The sequence below is a fragment of the Schistocerca piceifrons genome, chromosome 11 (assembly GCF_021461385.2).
Source record: "Schistocerca piceifrons isolate TAMUIC-IGC-003096 chromosome 11, iqSchPice1.1, whole genome shotgun sequence".
NCBI lineage: Eukaryota > Metazoa > Arthropoda > Insecta > Orthoptera > Acrididae > Schistocerca > Schistocerca piceifrons.
Genome location: NC_060148.1, coordinates 57,093,761 through 57,110,691, shown reverse-complemented (window position 1 = coordinate 57,110,691; position 16,931 = coordinate 57,093,761). Strand labels below are relative to the sequence as shown.

The 16,931-nt window shown below is 41.0% G+C and overlaps 2 protein-coding genes across 2 annotated transcripts in view; one reads left to right on the top strand and one right to left on the bottom strand.

The window, feature by feature from the left end:
* LOC124720030 (triosephosphate isomerase B) overlaps positions 1–11,690 on the bottom strand; it is a 44,923-nt gene extending 33,233 nt beyond the window's left edge. The window contains exons 1-2 of the mRNA XM_047245280.1: positions 11,425–11,690; positions 817–930 (exon numbers count right to left, since the gene is read on the bottom strand). Of these exons, the coding sequence (XP_047101236.1) occupies positions 817–930; positions 11,425–11,533 (223 nt within the window). The 5' untranslated portion in view covers positions 11,534–11,690. The remainder of the gene's footprint in view (positions 1–816; positions 931–11,424) is intronic.
* Positions 11,691–13,388: 1,698 nt separating this feature from the next.
* The window catches only part of LOC124719678 (F-box/LRR-repeat protein 14-like), a 95,162-nt gene continuing 91,619 nt past the window's right edge, over positions 13,389–16,931 (top strand). Inside the window, exon 1 of the mRNA XM_047244888.1 lies at positions 13,389–13,955. The gene's annotated coding sequence lies outside the window, so the exon portion shown is untranslated. The remainder of the gene's footprint in view (positions 13,956–16,931) is intronic.

Below are 16,931 nucleotides of genomic sequence, written 5' to 3'. Positions count from 1 at the left end.
CTCTGAATGTGAATGAGGCCAAACAAGAACAGTGAAGTGGTACTCTCACCATTACAAACACAACACACACTAAGGACTACAAAGTGCCCCACAGGAAACTAATGTTTTTAGATTGCCCAGTACACCATTGTCAGTAGTGAGGACGAAGACATCATGTACACAGAGGCTATCTGCCACTTCAGTTGTTGCAGTGGACAACCGCATCATAGTGAATAATACATTAAACCTAATTGCCTTGTCAGTTGTTGCAATGTGACAGACATCGACATTATTTTAATTGTAAAGCTGTGAGTCACAATACTGTCCTACAACAGGGTACAGCTTTCAGAATAACAAGTAATATTTTAAGGAAAAAGTGGCCAGGTCCTAATAAATTTAAGACACCTGAAAACATGGCCACTGTGAGGGCAAACGCCATAAACCTGAGACGATCCACACATCAATGTGCACACCGTCTACCAATGAGGCATTATTTGTCATTTCACATATGAAATGTGACATGGAGTCTTAAGTGACCACATAAATCCAATAGAAGGTGTTATGTTGAATTTCGTTTATTTTACTCAGAGCTGTAATTTTCAGCAACTGTAGTATATACTTCAAAATCTTGGATTTTGTATAAATAGAAGTTTTCTCTTAAATATCAACATACTACTGAACATATGAAATGTGTGCGAATTCCACATGCCAGCCTGCACCGACATCTATACATAAGGCACAAGTCATTCGGACAAAACAAACAAAAAATTAAATGTCATACTAAAATGTGAACTACTAATAAATTAGTAACACAGCTGGCAATTTCATTCAGCCTACCTGTGAAAGCACCTTTTGGGACCTTGTAGCAATTCTGTGCCGCAGCCACGACATTTCCAGGCAGCTTCTGGTTCACGTAGTCCAGATATATAGCTGGCACGCCAACTATTATCTCTGCAACAGTAAATTAATGGGTGTCAGCAACACAGGATGGATGTGGTACTGAAGTATGTCAAATAGAATGACCTCATTCCAAAAAATCTATCGTGCGAAATCCAACTTGCATTTTTTCTCACATGACATTAAGAACGCCTCGGCTCAAGGCACCTTAAGGTAGATGAAGTATTCTTTTACTTCATAAAAGCATTTCACTGATTACCACACCTAAACATATTACTAAGTGTAAAATCATATGGGTATCAAGTGAAATTTGTGACAGGATTGAGGATTTCTTGGTAGTGGTTATGTTGCATGTTATCTCAGATAGAGGGTCACCAACTGATGGAGAAGTAACTTTAGGTGTGCCCCAGGGAAGTATGTTAGGGCACGTGCTGTTCATGTAGTACATTAATGACCTTGCAGACAATATTAATGGTAACTTCAGATTATTCATAAATGATGCAGTTACCTATAATGACGTACTGTCTGACAAATGCTACACAACAATATAGCCACATCTTGCTAAGATATCAAACTGGTTCAAGGATCGGAAATTTGCTTTAACTGCTGACTAATATAAAGTTTTGTAATTTACAAAACTGTGCATACAATATCAATGATTCACAATTGGTATCAGCCAACTGATTCAAATACCTGGGTGGTGTAAAAATCTGTAGGAATATGAAATGGAATTATCACTTAGGCTCGGACGTACGTATAGCAGGTGGCAGACTTTGGTTCATTGGTAGAATGCTGGGGAAATGCAATGAGTCTACAAATCAGATCGCTTCCAATACACTTGAGCGACTGATCCTACAACACTGAGTGTGCCGGAACTTACACCGAATAACTAACAGGAGATATAAAATGTCTGCAGAGATGGGCAGCACAAATAGTCACAGGCTTGTCTGACCTGAGGGAGAGTGTCACAGAAATGCTGAAGAAACTTAACTGCTAGACAGGATGATAGACACAAAATCTGAAGAAAGCCTACTCACAAAAGTTTCATTTCAAGAAGCAACTTTGCACAATGACTCTAGAAATCCACTATGTATCATTCTTGTAGGGTACCCAACGAGAAGAGTAATTACAGTGTACACAGAAGCATTTAAACAGTCATTCCTCCCACACTCCATACTTGAATGGAACGGAAAGAAGCTCTAATAACTGATAAAATGGGAAGTACCCTCTGCCAATCACCCCATAGTGGTTTTCCCAGTGTGAATGTAGATGCAGGTGTGAAGTCCCATGCACCATCAAGTGTACGTTTCCTACACTGAAGAATTTCCCACTGTTTACCACAACGTATGCAAATAATACTAATTTTTCATCATTACTTTGGAGTAACAGTGTATATTATCAACTTATGGAAAGTTCACCTAAATTTGTGTAGGGGAAGGAAAGATAGGTATAATACACTGGTCATGTACATAATTCTTAATAATCAAACAGACACACTGTACAAATAACTTCCCAACTTAATCTTCGTACAACTGAAAAGATGAATGAAATAAGTTTTAGTGTTCAAATAGGTAGTAATGTCAGTGGTGTTGAGAAACTGCTGAAACTGTTAAAACCAAACAAAGCTCCAAGGACCCAATGTAATCCTTGTCAGATTCTACATTGAATTAGCATTGAACTAGCCCCTTTTCTAACTGTAATCTCTCTAGATCTCTTGAACAAAAAATCGTGCTCAATTCTTGGAAAAAAGCACACGTCACACCCGTCTACAAGAAGGGTAGTAGAAGTTATCCACAAAACTACTATCCAATATCCTTGACATCGTTTCATTGTAACCTTAGAACATATTCTGAGCTCAAACACAATGATATATCTCAAACAGAATGAACTCCTAAAAGGCTTCCAACGTGGATTCTGAAAACACTGATCATGTGAAACCCAACTTGCAATTTTCAACACGACTTACTGAAAGCTTTGGATCAAGGCAACCAGTTGGATGCAGTATTTCTAGATTTCCTAATGGCATTTGACTTAGTACCACACCTATACTTACTGTCAAGTTTGATAAAAGGATGTATGAGACAGGTCTTGCATCTAGGTCTATTACAGGGATATGAGCCATTAGGTAAGGCGTTGGAAGCATGGGTTATATAGGGATGGATGAGTATATTGTGGAGGTTCGGTGGACGGCAGAATACCACTGCGGGAGGGGTTGGAAGGATAGTGGGTAGGACAATTCTCATTTCAGGGCACATTGGGCATGCGTGCAACACACGTACACACACGAGCACAGTCTCTGGCAGCTGAAGCCACACTACGAGCAGCAGCAGCAGCAGTGCATGATGGGACAGACAACTGGGTGGGGCTAAGGAGGAGGCTGTGTCAGGGAGGGGGAGGGATAGTAGGGTAGGGGTGGGGGATGATGAGTGCTACTGGGGAGTGTGCAGGGACAAGATGGGGAGAGGGTAGAACAGCTAGGTGCAGTCGGGAGCTTAGATGGAGAGTGGGGGAAGGCGGAAAAAGGAAAGAACTAAAAAGTGCATAGGTGGAATAGAGGGCTGTGTAGTGCTGGAATGGGAACAGGGATGAGGTTGATGGGTAAGGTTGAGGACAGGATGTTTATGGGAACATAGGATATATTGCAGGGAGAGTTCCCGCATGTGCAATTCAGAAAAGCTGGTGTTGGTGGGAAGGATCCATATGCAGGGTGTATACATGGACAAGGAAAAAAAATTTCTCGATTTTTCCCAGATTTCCCAGTTGAAAATACACTTTCTCCCGGGTGAAAATACATTTTTCACGTGTTAAGTGACAGTATACTTTTCCTTGGCACTGTAAAAGTTATCAATCCTTAGAATGTTTATGGTTTTCTACACAGACGTAGAATTTGCTGACACTTTAGAAAACGAAACCCAGGGGGGGGGGGGGGGGGGGGGGGGGGAAACATGTTTTGGAAAGATCTTTGATGTGCAGCAACATGTACGCTGCATTTTTTCGTGTTACGGAGGTATAAATTCAAATACCACCAAACACTGCATGTTACTTTCAGAAGCGATGAAATCGAGATCGCGACGCGCTTTTGTAAGCCAGTCGTAGCTCACGTCATGTGATCTCGCTAGCTGATGACAGCATAGGACACGTGATGTAGTCAACCAATAGCAAGAAAATTCTTAAGTAGTGCAAACACACAAAAAAGAAAAGTTAATGGTTTAAAATTAATATACATAGTGTTGCTACAAGAAAAACAAAGCTTTCACAAATAATATTGTGTCTCCAAGATTGATAAGTTGCAAGAGAAGCTAAGCTTCCACATATAATGCTGATCTTTTTGCGCGTGTTACACTTTAAGATACATCGTACAAATGTGCCAGTAAAATTTTGAATAACGACGTAAATGTCTGATCTCCTGGGCTGGAAATTCTTCTAGATGATCGTCCTAAAAGAGTTGATTTTTAAGTGAGAGTTGAACACACTGTGATTTAAGAAATTCATCGTACATTCTTGCAGATAATTCGTCTTGCGTAAAAGGAAATTTACTTTGAAAGTAACACTTTTCAAACCACCATTCGCAATATTTTCCCGTGACCTGTTAGAAATTGGTTCGTTTCAGCAGTTGCCAGAGAGCACAAGATAATAGGTATCACTGTGCCTGCACACCTACGATGACGCAGGAAGCCCACATGTTCGTACGTGTAAAACATTAAAAGATCTTGCATTATGTAATAAAAAGAAACAAGACATCAAAGGATACTTCAAGAGCATCGGAATTTCGTGAACCATACTAAAATGCATAAATCGGCTTAAAGTGCAGAATCGTATGTCCAGATTTGGATGTAAATTTTCTTGACTGCTGGTACTGTATTATCTCACGTTTGGTTCTTTATTATGGCACAATGCCATATAAGCTAGAAGATGGAAAACTTGCACTTGAAACGCAGCGAACAGTTGAAACTAACCAAAGTGTGAAATTAAACACTTCGTTTCAAATAAACTTACTGCCTCAGTGCAAAAGATTAATAAAAGCCAAATCTCTTTAGCAAACCGACAAAAATAGCTTCATTGTTCTGCAAGGCGATTAATGCTTGACTGTCAGAAAGATGGAAATAAAACCTGAAACTAACAACATATTTTAGCCTTCCTTAGTTATGCGAACGTATTTTAATTCATTTGGTAGCTCCCGGCCACAGAAATCCGTTTTGTTTTCATTTAATGTGAGAGCAATAAACGAAGAGGAAACTGCAAAATCACTAAACATTAACACAGGTCACATGGAGACTAACCACCTCCCCGCTACAACTCAGACTGCCCTGTGCATCAGCCCCAGATCTACGATATTTCTGTACCGGAGCAATTTAGATAGTGGCGCCCAGCCACACATCTGTAGGCAGAAGTGGAAGAAGGTACCACTCATACGCGACTCAACTGTGCATGCGCAAGAGCCCGTCCGCAACTGCTCAAATGAATCTAAAACAGCTGTCACATCACGCTCATCGGAGGCAATTTGTTGTTGGGAAGCACTGCATATTCTACCTAAAGCCTTTGGCACACTTTGGTTGGCAGACGCTTGCAGGAGCACTCTGTTTTGTTGTTGTATACGGCGCATTTCCTTGGCGACTTAAGTTTTGTTTTAGCGGCTTAAGTTTTATTTTAGCGGCTTAAGTTTTATTTTAGTATTTTTTTCTCTCGTGCATGTTTTGTTGCTGCAGTATTATTCTGTAGAAGCGGGATACAGTAATATCCTTCGTTAGAGTACCGATTCTTAACTGTCAAAATCGCAAAAATTTAACTGGTAACTAAAACAATGAAAAATTCCCGGAATTCTAAAAAATTCACGGGATTTTCCTGGTTTTCTCCCAGATGAAAAAATTTCCGGGTTTTTCCCGGATCTCCCAGGTCATATACACCCTGATATGGCACAGGCTATCAAGCAGTCATTGAAATGAAGAATGCCGTGTTTGGCGGCGTGCTTGGCAACAGGGTGGTCCAGTTGTCTCTTGGCCACAATTTGTCCATGGCCATTCATGCGGACAGGCAGCTTGTTGGTTGTCATGCCCACATAAAATGCACCACAGTGGTTGCAGCTTAGCTTGTACATCACATGACTGGTTTCACAGGTAGCCCTGCCTTTGATGTATGGGACAGGTCTTGCATCTACATCTATTACAGGGATATGAGCCATTAGGTAAGGGGTTGGGAGCATGGGTTGTATAGGGGTATAATCGCTATGGTTCCTGTAATATCCCTTAAAGCCATGGAGGGTAGGCGCATTGCTGGGAACCAGGTTTCCTGGAGGGCAATGCAGATAGCAGGTGTAAAGCTTAACAGTTGCCATAGTTCAGCCAGGCGGTGGAAAAAGCTGCCTCAATTCCACTGGACGATGACACAGACTGGGAAGGCATGGAACATTCAATGAGGCAGTTTACGCCTCAGAGTCACCTGCTGCCACCGATTTATTGCCTGAGCAGTCTATATCCATTGTGTCTGAGGGTCTGGCGAGATCTAAGTCCTCAGTGGACGCCAAAATCTCCACCCCATCCTCAGCCACAGAACTTGTAGGTAGCAGTGGTGTGGGTGCCACCGCAATTTCCTCGGTCTTAAGGGTTTTCTTTTCGGATCTCTCTCGCTGCTCCTTGGGTTTCCCTGGCTGGGAGGACTTGACTGGCTCAGTCTCCAGGACTGAGGATGAGAGAGAACCCCCACGACCACCTACTTTTGGGCTCTTCAGCGACTGGCGGGTGTCTTCTTTCCCACTAGAAGAAACCTGAGAAATGAGTGACCCAATGGAACATTCCTAGCGAGAGAAGCTGTAGAAAACTTGCGCTTCTCTGGCTTGGAAGTGGGGATGGATGTCCCCGATGGTTGGGGGGAAGGGGGGTGTTGCTCCCGAAGTAGGTGGTGCAAGAGCTACAGGCAGGGAAATGCCCCCCACCGAGATGGCAGGTGGAGTCTTCCAGCTCTGAGAGGAGACCTGGGTTGGTGGAGCTGATGCTGCCAGAACTGTTGTAGTGGCGGCGTAAGACGATGTCAGACGCACAGGATGCAGGCGTTCAAATTTTCTCTTAGCCTCTGTGTAGGTCAGTCAGTCCAGGGTCTTGTACTCCATGGTTTTCCTTTCTTTCTGGAGAATCCTGCAGTCAGGCGAGCAAGGTGAATGATGCTCTCCACAGTTGACACAGATGGGAGGCGGGGTACATGCAGTATTGGGATGTGATGGGTGTCCGCAATCTCGGCATGTGACGCTGGAAGTACAGTGTGAAGACGTATGGCCGAACTTCCAGCACTTAAAGCACTGCATTGGGGGAGGGATATAGGACTTTACATCACTCCAGTAGACCATCACCTCGACCTACTCGGGCAATTATTACCCTCAAAGGCCAAGATGAAGGCACCGGTGGCAACCTGATTATCCTTCAGACCCCAGTGGACACTAATGTAATTAACTGTCGGGGATAAAGTTTATCTCATGCGAAAAGTACGATGCCCACAGTAAAGAGTTATGTTGCCAGAAAATATGTTTAATTTATTTAATTATGAATATTTTCTTTTATGATAAATAATGGATTCGTTTGAGATGTTAAATGCTGTATATTTATATGTATTTATTTATATGGATCTTTGGAGTTAGTTAAGGTCAGTAGACCAAAGAATCTAGAATGCAGGAATGTCTGCAACTTCCGGGCACACGTTGGCTTGCCCGCCACTTCTTTGTCTGTATTGGAGGGAGGTGGACGTGTTTATGTGACAAGTGTGGTATAATGCATTTAGAGTATCAATGTTCATAGTGAAAATGGTGTAGTTACTAACAAAAAGTACAGCTAAATATAATTTTTAGCTGAAAGCATTTCACATCTGGTAGTGTTTATTTCAAACAGGAAGAAAACCCAGGCCACTCTTGTTGGAATGATTATCTTGCAGACAAAACTTCGAGAACCCCTAGACAAACGAGATCTGCAGTGTGTAATCTTTCAGCAACTACTAATAAAATAAGTCTTGCTGAAACTGTGCTGGAACTACTCGTATTATTCTCATTCAAAAAACACGTGGCGAGAGTGAGGTCCTACCACAATATACCACGTAAGATTCCACAATTTTTCAGTTATCTAAGAAACGAGATAGGTAACAACCAGTACAACACGCCGGACGAAATATACGTCTCGCCGCTCAAAATTGTCACGCAGCTCATCGTCGGACTGCAAAAGAAGGTCTCTGCAAAATATGATACCCTGGACCATATTTAAGCTCTTATGGGGCGTGATGGTTACAGAAACACCCCCCAGCTTGTCACAAGCGAGTAACTCACGTGACTGGGCAGAAGATGCTGTTTTGATCAAGACAGACCCAGATCTCAATTTGGACAAGACCTCCACCTCCCCGAACTTGTCCTCTAAGTTATCAACAAAAAACTGAGGCTTCATCATCATGAAAGATTTCCCATCAGCTCTCTAAGCATACAAAGTACCGGGGCGAATAAGATCCGCTGCCATCCTTAGCCTGATGTTCCTCCCACGGTGTGGCCAGGGAGGGGAACAATCTGGGGTCGTACTTCTGTGCACTGAATTGAGCTTGTGATCGCTTAGAGACTACTGGTGTTTCACCACCAGCAAGAGATGATGGACTATGCATCATCGCGTGTCACCCGCCCTGATGCCACCCACTCCGGTCAGGGGCCCTCCCCACGGGCGCTACCCAGCCGCAGCAAAGGCCACCTGGCAGGATGGCCATTGCCGGGAGTCCCGATGCCCCAGGGGGATGGGCATCTACCCCTCAGCATATGTGTGGAGTTAATGGCGCAGGCTTAAGCAGAGCAATCCCTGTGTGGCCAGGGGGCTACAACCAACAGGGTACATGGCGGCCCCACCACAACGGACTGGCTGCCGTTTTGGATGCAGAAATCGACACTGCATGAGAATGGGCAGGACTGCAATGTGATGATGAGAAAGTGGGCTAAAGTATCAATGCACAATGGACACGATGCACCTTGTAAGACGCCCTTCTCTAATTGGCTCGCTCTTCGGGAAAATTTTGAAGAATGAAGGTCAAACCTTACAGGGTTCACACCGAAATGTGTGAAATTTTTTTAGTCTCCTCGTACGGCAGGCAGGAATACCTCGGGCCTATTCTAACCCCCGGACCCGCAAGGGGTCTGTTGAGGTTCTGGAGGAATGTGGATAGGATGTCCTCACCCCCAATCCAGATCGCAAAGATGTCATCAATGAATCAAAGCTGGAGACAGGTTGAGGATTCTGGGTGTTTAGGACGGATTCCTCTAGATGGCCCATCAATAGGTTGGCCATGGGTGGAATGATCACACAGTGAAGAATAAAGTGGGCATTACTCTCGTCAATGGTTATAACTGAATTAACAGAACAAGCCAATATTTAAGCAAGACACACAGGATACACCATTGACATCTGCATTGCCGTACAGATATTTTAGTCCAATACCGACACACAATTAATGGACAGTAGTGTTGGGTGTGTATTGCAGCTGTTAGTTGTGTATTATCTGTAAGCTGAGTGCAGTAAGAATGCTTACAATTGCAGGCAGAGCATTCTTAGTGGAAGAGGTTTTCTGTACAGAAGGAAATTCTATGGAGCATGTGAGGTGGCAATTTAGATTGAGTTTTCCTGCTTTCAGGGGTTCACAGTGTGACACTGTACATAATTTAATTCACAAATTCTAAGCAACAGGTTCAGTTTATGATTTAGCACAAACTGGTAGGCCCACAATTTTAACAGAAGCAAGGCGACGTTTTAGGCCTTGTGTCGTAGATGCCAACAAAATCGTGACGAGACTGTCGCAAGAGGCTATAGTCTCCCATACAGCAGCGCATAAGGCCATAACCAAATAACTGGAGATGTACCCATATAATATTACTGCTGTGCAACAGTTACATTGTACGGCTATCCAAGGTGAATAGCGTATTGTGAATGGTTTCAGCAATTTGTTAACTGAAAAGGACTTGCAATGTTTGAGATTAAACCTTTTTCACTAATGAGGCTTTGTTTCACCTATCTAGCTTCATAAAATACCCAAAATTCACGAATTTTGTCATCAGAAACTCCACATGCCTTAAGAGAAGCACTGTTGCATGCAGAGAAAATCAGTAAGTCCTCCATTCTGTCAGCCTCTCCCAACTGACATCCCCACCAGCTCCGACTACCGGGGATCGACACGCTTAGCCCCTTTATATGCCACCCCTCTCTACCACATTCGTAGCTGGAGAACCAGCCGCTTCCTCTGAGCCACTAGCCATCCACCCCTAATCCCTCAACGTGCCTCCCGCATCTCTCTCCCTCTAATCCCCCTCACTCAATACCCCCACCATAAACCTAGGCAGTTACAGTTGCTAATTTATGATCCACTTAGTAAATACCAACTTGCAGAAGTACATGACAACTGTGAAGAAAGTTACAGCCAGCTAAGTTTGGAAATTGTGTTAAATTCACACACGTCCATCTTCACTTGAGTTCATTTAAATCACTGAAAAGCTGGTGTGTACAGCTTTACATTACTGTGCAACGGGTAGGTTTATAAGAATTTCCACATGCAATGTCGCTGGGTTTGACTTTGACCTTTAACACCTCCCAGAAAATGCCACCTTCCATTTTTAAAGAAATGCATTGCATTATTCCAGTATGTTACTATAAACCTTATAAACATCAAGATAGTATATCAAAGGCATTACGCCACACAATTTATTTTGTCTACATCACTAGATTATCAAAATACAGTAAGTAGCACATAAATATAAAACTCAGTCTGTCGCCACAATCTACATTTCAGCGTGTCCAACATCACACTCGAGCCCTTATTTGTGCAAAATTTGTCAAGTTATCACATGATCCCTGGATGAATGAATCGGTAAAATATTCAGATCAGCAGTAGTCTCAGTGGTATGGTACAAAACCATACTTGTTTTTGGTCTGAAAACAAATATTTTGGGTCATTGACCACAGAAATAACTGTAATGTAATATTATTTGCTGGCCTAGAGGGATTACGAGTAAGTGGTCATAACAGTAGGCCTACTTTTCGAAGAGTTTGTTAATAAGGCAACACCAAAATAATACATCAAACAAAACAAGTTGGCCAGTATCTGCCCCCCCTCTCCCCAATAACATGGCATTTTAATTCGGTTATTTGCGTTGGAAGGCTGATCTATTGCATGTCCACAGATGTAAACGTAGATGAAAAGCCACAAGCTCGTTGTGATTTGACAAAGCCAACACCAAGTCACTAACAAAATCTAGTGCACATATTGAGGCTCTTCCCTGTTCACAGACTGTTGGTGTGTGTGACATAACGTAGTAGCAACTGACTCATATTACTACATTGCGTTTTGAAGATTATTGAAACTTTCTCCAATCAGTGGGTGTATAGGGTTCATAATGCCGAAAAGTGGGTTGAAAGGGGGTTGGTTTTATGGGTGGAATTTAGGAGAAAGCACCAAGGGAAAAATAAGATTTTCTTGTGTACCTTTTTACAAACATTTGTTATGGTGAAGATCTAAACAAAGAGGCTGAATGTAGTTAAGTTATCAACTTACCGACACTTTCGTCCAACGGGCCCTGCCTCAGAAATCCCAGGATTTCTTCGATACTCTTCTTATCTCCATTCATCTTCCAATTTCCACCTACAATAAATCTTCGACCCATCTCGCCTGGAACGCCACCAACACACGGACAAGGACCCGACTGAGGGCGCCGTTTACAATCACAGCAAACTGTAAAGAATAACAGGCAAGCTCTCAAGCAACCCGCTGCTGCCCTTCGTGCACCTGCAAACTACAGGATCTGACCTTCGCAAGGACAGACACATATCGATGGGATTACAAATCGACTTGTGCAACGTTGTTATATCGATCTTCTCCATTTTATTTAATTTTGAATATAACAATTAATTAGTCTGACATAACTGATCAGTGGCAAATCGATATGGTTCAGAAAATGAAAAGTATAAACATTCTGGAACTCACTGTGAATTAATCTGACAGCAAACCAAAATATCAACATGCACACTGTGCACAGGGTAATGTCACGCTTGGTACCTAAACGAACCGTCTAAAGGTCAATGTCATTTCACTTCCAATTTTAGCCTACAACCAGCTATCAGTTTGAGACTTCTTGCTAACTTTCAGATCTTACCATTTCTCAGAATTAAGTTATTCCATTTCAGAGGACTGATAAATCTTCGGTTTATCGGTGCGTTGTACGTCCATTCTAACACTACGTATGAGACACAACATCTCATTCGAAGATAACACGATTTGAGCATTTCACACAACATCCAACCCGAACACCGATGTCCTTGTTAGCTGGCACTGTACTGGTACTTGGCATTGTTGTTTGAAATAATCGCCCCTCTCTAATGGCTTTGTCGTCGACGGGATGTTAAGCACCAATCTCCTCCTCCGTGAAATATACGCTGTATGATTCGCGTTGGGTAAGTCCTAGAATGCACCTGATGGCTTTCATTTGTCATTTAAAAACATATTTTGAGCCAACATAATTACATCATAGTATTCCGTAACTCGGATCAGACTGCACCAAATTAACGTGCCTTGCGTATAAGAACTTTTTTTACGAAAATTATATTACTGTACTTTCTAAACTAGCCGCTCAACATGTATAAAACACTGGATATGTCCCATCATAAACATTTGCGAAATACCAAGAACGAACGGCAAAGCAAGACGAACTAATCACACTACAATGTTTATAACAATGGAAAATCTCTTACCAGCCATAGTGGTATATTAAAGATGCACGTTTCACAAAATTCTTAGTATTCAGATCTAGATTAAAACTAACAATTTTGAGCCAAACAGGTTTTCTTTTCTATCTTTTTATGGCCATGTGTAAATAAATGGTGCGCCTGCAGAGATATTAACATAACGTGCAGTTTTGTTTCCTCTGGTAAAACGAACTTTCACTGCAATACACTGAAATCAAACCAGCAAAAAGGTCAAATGCTGTTCGACAGAAGTTTTTGAAGCCTTAGGTCTGTTAAAACTAAGGGCTGGCCCAAGCAAGAGTACTATCAAGTACTTTGATTACGCACAGAAATAACGAAAATCCATTGCGTTAGCTGTTTTGTGAGCTGCTATTTTGAAGCTTTACTTTTTTAGATTGGCTGTAAATTGCTTTTCGTAAATACTTGATTTTTTTGGGAAGTAAACTACATCATAAATCTGAAACCAGACAACATTTTTACAAAACACCAAATATTTTTACATCTCGGTAGTAGACAGTCTCGAAAATTACTTTAGCGATCATATTCGCAATAATTCGTGCCGCATTGTTTTGTCTTCATCTTAAGCTACTATATTAAAAATGGGTGCTACCCAGTCATAAAAGTCACGCCACCCATCTCTTTTATTTGCAACCTGACATAAGCTTCCGATTTCATGGCTAACATTTCATAAAATTTCCTTGGGTCACTTCTGTCCATCGTTTGAACGCCCGCTTTTAATTGAATTAGATGCTGTTCCAATGTTGGTATCATGGTAAATGCTGCTGATTTTGATTGCAAGTGAGAATAGGCTGTTTAAATTTCGTCTGCTGTTGATTCAGAGATTTGCGCCATCCGCCATGGATTTTCATGGCACGTACAATAAATTTAAGCGACTCGTGTGGTTTGATGCTTGCATTGTACGAAAGTAATGTATTCCAGACGCGGCGTTTCCAAATTGCGCAGTACTGTACCAGACATTTAATCTTGCGCAAAAATATTATACAAACGAATTAAATTTGTTATTTAGTGTTTACGTAACTTGCATACGTCAGTTGATTAAATTAAATGAACTATTTGGTTAGCAAAGTTTCACAACAGCAAGATGGAATACTAGATCAGGGCCTCTTATGCAAATTATTTAACGCTATTACCTGCAACATGTATGTGAGTTAAAAGTGGGAACGGGCGACTTAATTTACAGCGTTAATGTCATGTGAATTGAACATTTTATGATGATGGGTAATGTAAATTTTGCGCAAGACGTTCGTTAGGAGGAAAGTACAGTCTCTTCTCCAGCAGTATTGTGTCCTCAGCTAAATCCTTAATAACTGGATGTAGAACTGTGTAAGTATCGTATTACAGTTTAGTCCCATTCAATATTTGTATCAGTGATTTAGTATTGGTGCTAAAGCTCGAAAAGGTGCATAGCCTACATCTATGCATGGTATTAGGGCAAATGTTTAATCGCATACTTCTGTGCACACCGCTCAGGAGCGGCGTTTATTTTAGATAAAGGGCTGGAATTTTTTTTGTTTTTTTACATATTATTACTCGTCAGAATATGACAGCGATCTGAACTGTGTTTTCCCAAACTGGAAACACTCTTCAAAGCATGAATAAATTGTGTCCCTCAGGCAGATGTACCACAGAATTACGGTATGTTTCTTCCATACTGATATCTCTCGGACCTGACTGAATGACAGATACTTATAAATTATCAGCAGCTCTCGTCTATAATGAAATAGGAGAGATGAAAGATGTCATTTCTAAGACTAGAAGGTTTTAAAGTTCAAATAATTTCGTATCATTGGATTCTGCAGCTGTTATGAAGTCATATGTCAATCTTTTTTTTAAAAATGTCTCTTAGACAAATTATCTAAGAATTGAAAATTTCTGGTACCTACATAGCAAGTGGCAGTGTTCATTATATGCTGCATGCTAAAAAGTAAGGTATTGTAAATTGGACTCAGTTTTTACAGATATCAATACCAATGTAATCAAATAAGTACTAAGTGACCAACAGAAAATAAACAGCAGATGTTCTGTATAACTCATGAAGTAGTGGGTTTACTATTTATTTATTATTGTACAAACTATGTTACTGATAGAAATATGTTTGTAATAACTCATTTTTGAATCCTCTTGCACTGTCATCACGGTAGAAGTAATCTTTTGAGAAGAGCTTGCTTTTACAGTCACGATCTGATGGGAATGGTGGTCAGTGACAGTTTCAGAAGAAGTGAGTGTAAGGACTGAGGTTTATCTTGTAGTTGGTACTTTAGCTGCTGCTCAGGGTAGCAGAAAAGTATCTGCTTAAAATGTCTTGCTGTTTAGTCAGTTCTTGTTTAATATTTCTGTGAGTACATTGATGATCAGTTAACAAAACTTATGTGCAAGGCAGAAGAATGTGATCTGAGCTCCTCCTTCATTCACTATGGTCCAGGGATTTCATCATCCTTGAGAATGTTCAAGACTGTGGAATGAGCCAGTTTTACAGTAAGAAAGGAAAACCATCAAATTGCCATAATCACTACATGCTTTTTGTAGTTTTGGTTTTCAGTCTGTTTGATGCAGCTGCGTGCTATAGTCTGTCCTATGCAAGCCTGTTCATCTCTGCGTAGTTACTGGAACCTACACTCATTTGAATCTACATACTGTATTCAAGCCTCTGTTTCCTCCTATGATTTTAAACCCATGCAGCAAAAATTACCTATTGGACCCCCCTTGCATATTTTCAATATAGTGCATATATTAGGCTTTACTACCAGTCAATTTTTTACCACAACCAGATTTTTTTCTGCTTTCACATTCATTAACTTCACCAACTCACAATCAAATTTTGACGTTTCAACCTAATATAGACCTCGGACTGTAGTACAGATCAGTTTGTCACTGCAACCAAGATGTCAGGGGAGACTAGTACACAATTTTACCCACCCACGCACTTCTTTCCATTACCAAACTGATAATTTCTTGATGTCTCTGAATGCGTCCTAGCTTCTGACCCCTTCTGTTCATCAAGTTGTACCATGAATTTCTTCTTCCACTGTTCAATTCAGTACACACTCATTAGTTATTTGATCTGCACATCTAATCTTCAACATTCTTCTGTAGCACTACATTTCAAAAGATAATATTATCTTCTTGTCTGAATTGTTTATTGAGCACATTTCATTTCCATGCAAAGGTACACTCCAGGCAAATACCTTTAAAAACGACATTGAAACGTTTAAATTATACACATTGTTCATGTGTAGATAATATTTTGAATTGGAACTCTTGTCTGGAAATGTACTTTTTCTGTGCTACAATCATTTGGAAACATGTTGGTAATATGACTACTTTTACAAGTAATTGATTAGGTGTTACCCAGTACATCACTTGTTTTACAGCTCCACTCATTAATGTCTAAAGAAATTGCTCATATACTCATTGACAGGTGTTCTTCAATGTGATGCAGTATGGCCTCTCTCAATTCAGATGTGCGGCATCTCCTTGGAGTGCGCCTGCTGATGGTGAAGCTACCCTTTCTCAAAGTTGATGCATAATTGTGGCAAAAAGGGTACATGATAGTCAGATGTTGTGGAGAACGGTTTTGACAGAGGCGATAATCTGCTCTTACATCACTGTGAGCTTCACCATTCAGAATGATCATGTCGGTGTATTCTGCAATGTGTACTCTAACACTCATAATCACATGACTGAGGCTTGAACCAGGTCACAGAGGTAGGATGGATGCCAAATGGCATTGGCTAACCCTACGCAGCTGTCCCCCACCATGACTACCCTGTTGCATACCTAGCTAGCAAAAGTGTTTTCAGACGGCTGTAGCACAGAAATGGTAAGTTTCCAAACCTAGGTTCCTGTTCAGAATGTCGTGTACTTACTTTCCTCTACAGGTCCTAGAAGTTGTGAATTTGTATGTATGGTGTCCACCTAACTCTGCAATACAACATATTTGCAAAATGGAACAAAATGTGAAAAATGCAATTGGCGAGTGGTGCATGTATGTCAGGGGCTTGTTCATTGGTACAGAAATGCACAGTCCATAAAAGTAGACAAATATCAGGTGTCTTTTTCTTCAGGTAACTGTCAGCAATATTATATGTTTCAGGAAATTCCTTACACTTGGTCACATTAGCATAGTTTATTAATTTGCTGCCAATTTTAGTCAACAACTATCATCTGACACAAAAAAATTGGTTACTTCGGGTCATTTTTCAATTGTATTATATCATACAATCCCATTAAGTGTCAGCTTCAGGAATAATAATACAGAAAATTTTCGCAAATCAGCAACCTTCTTCATTCACACTATTT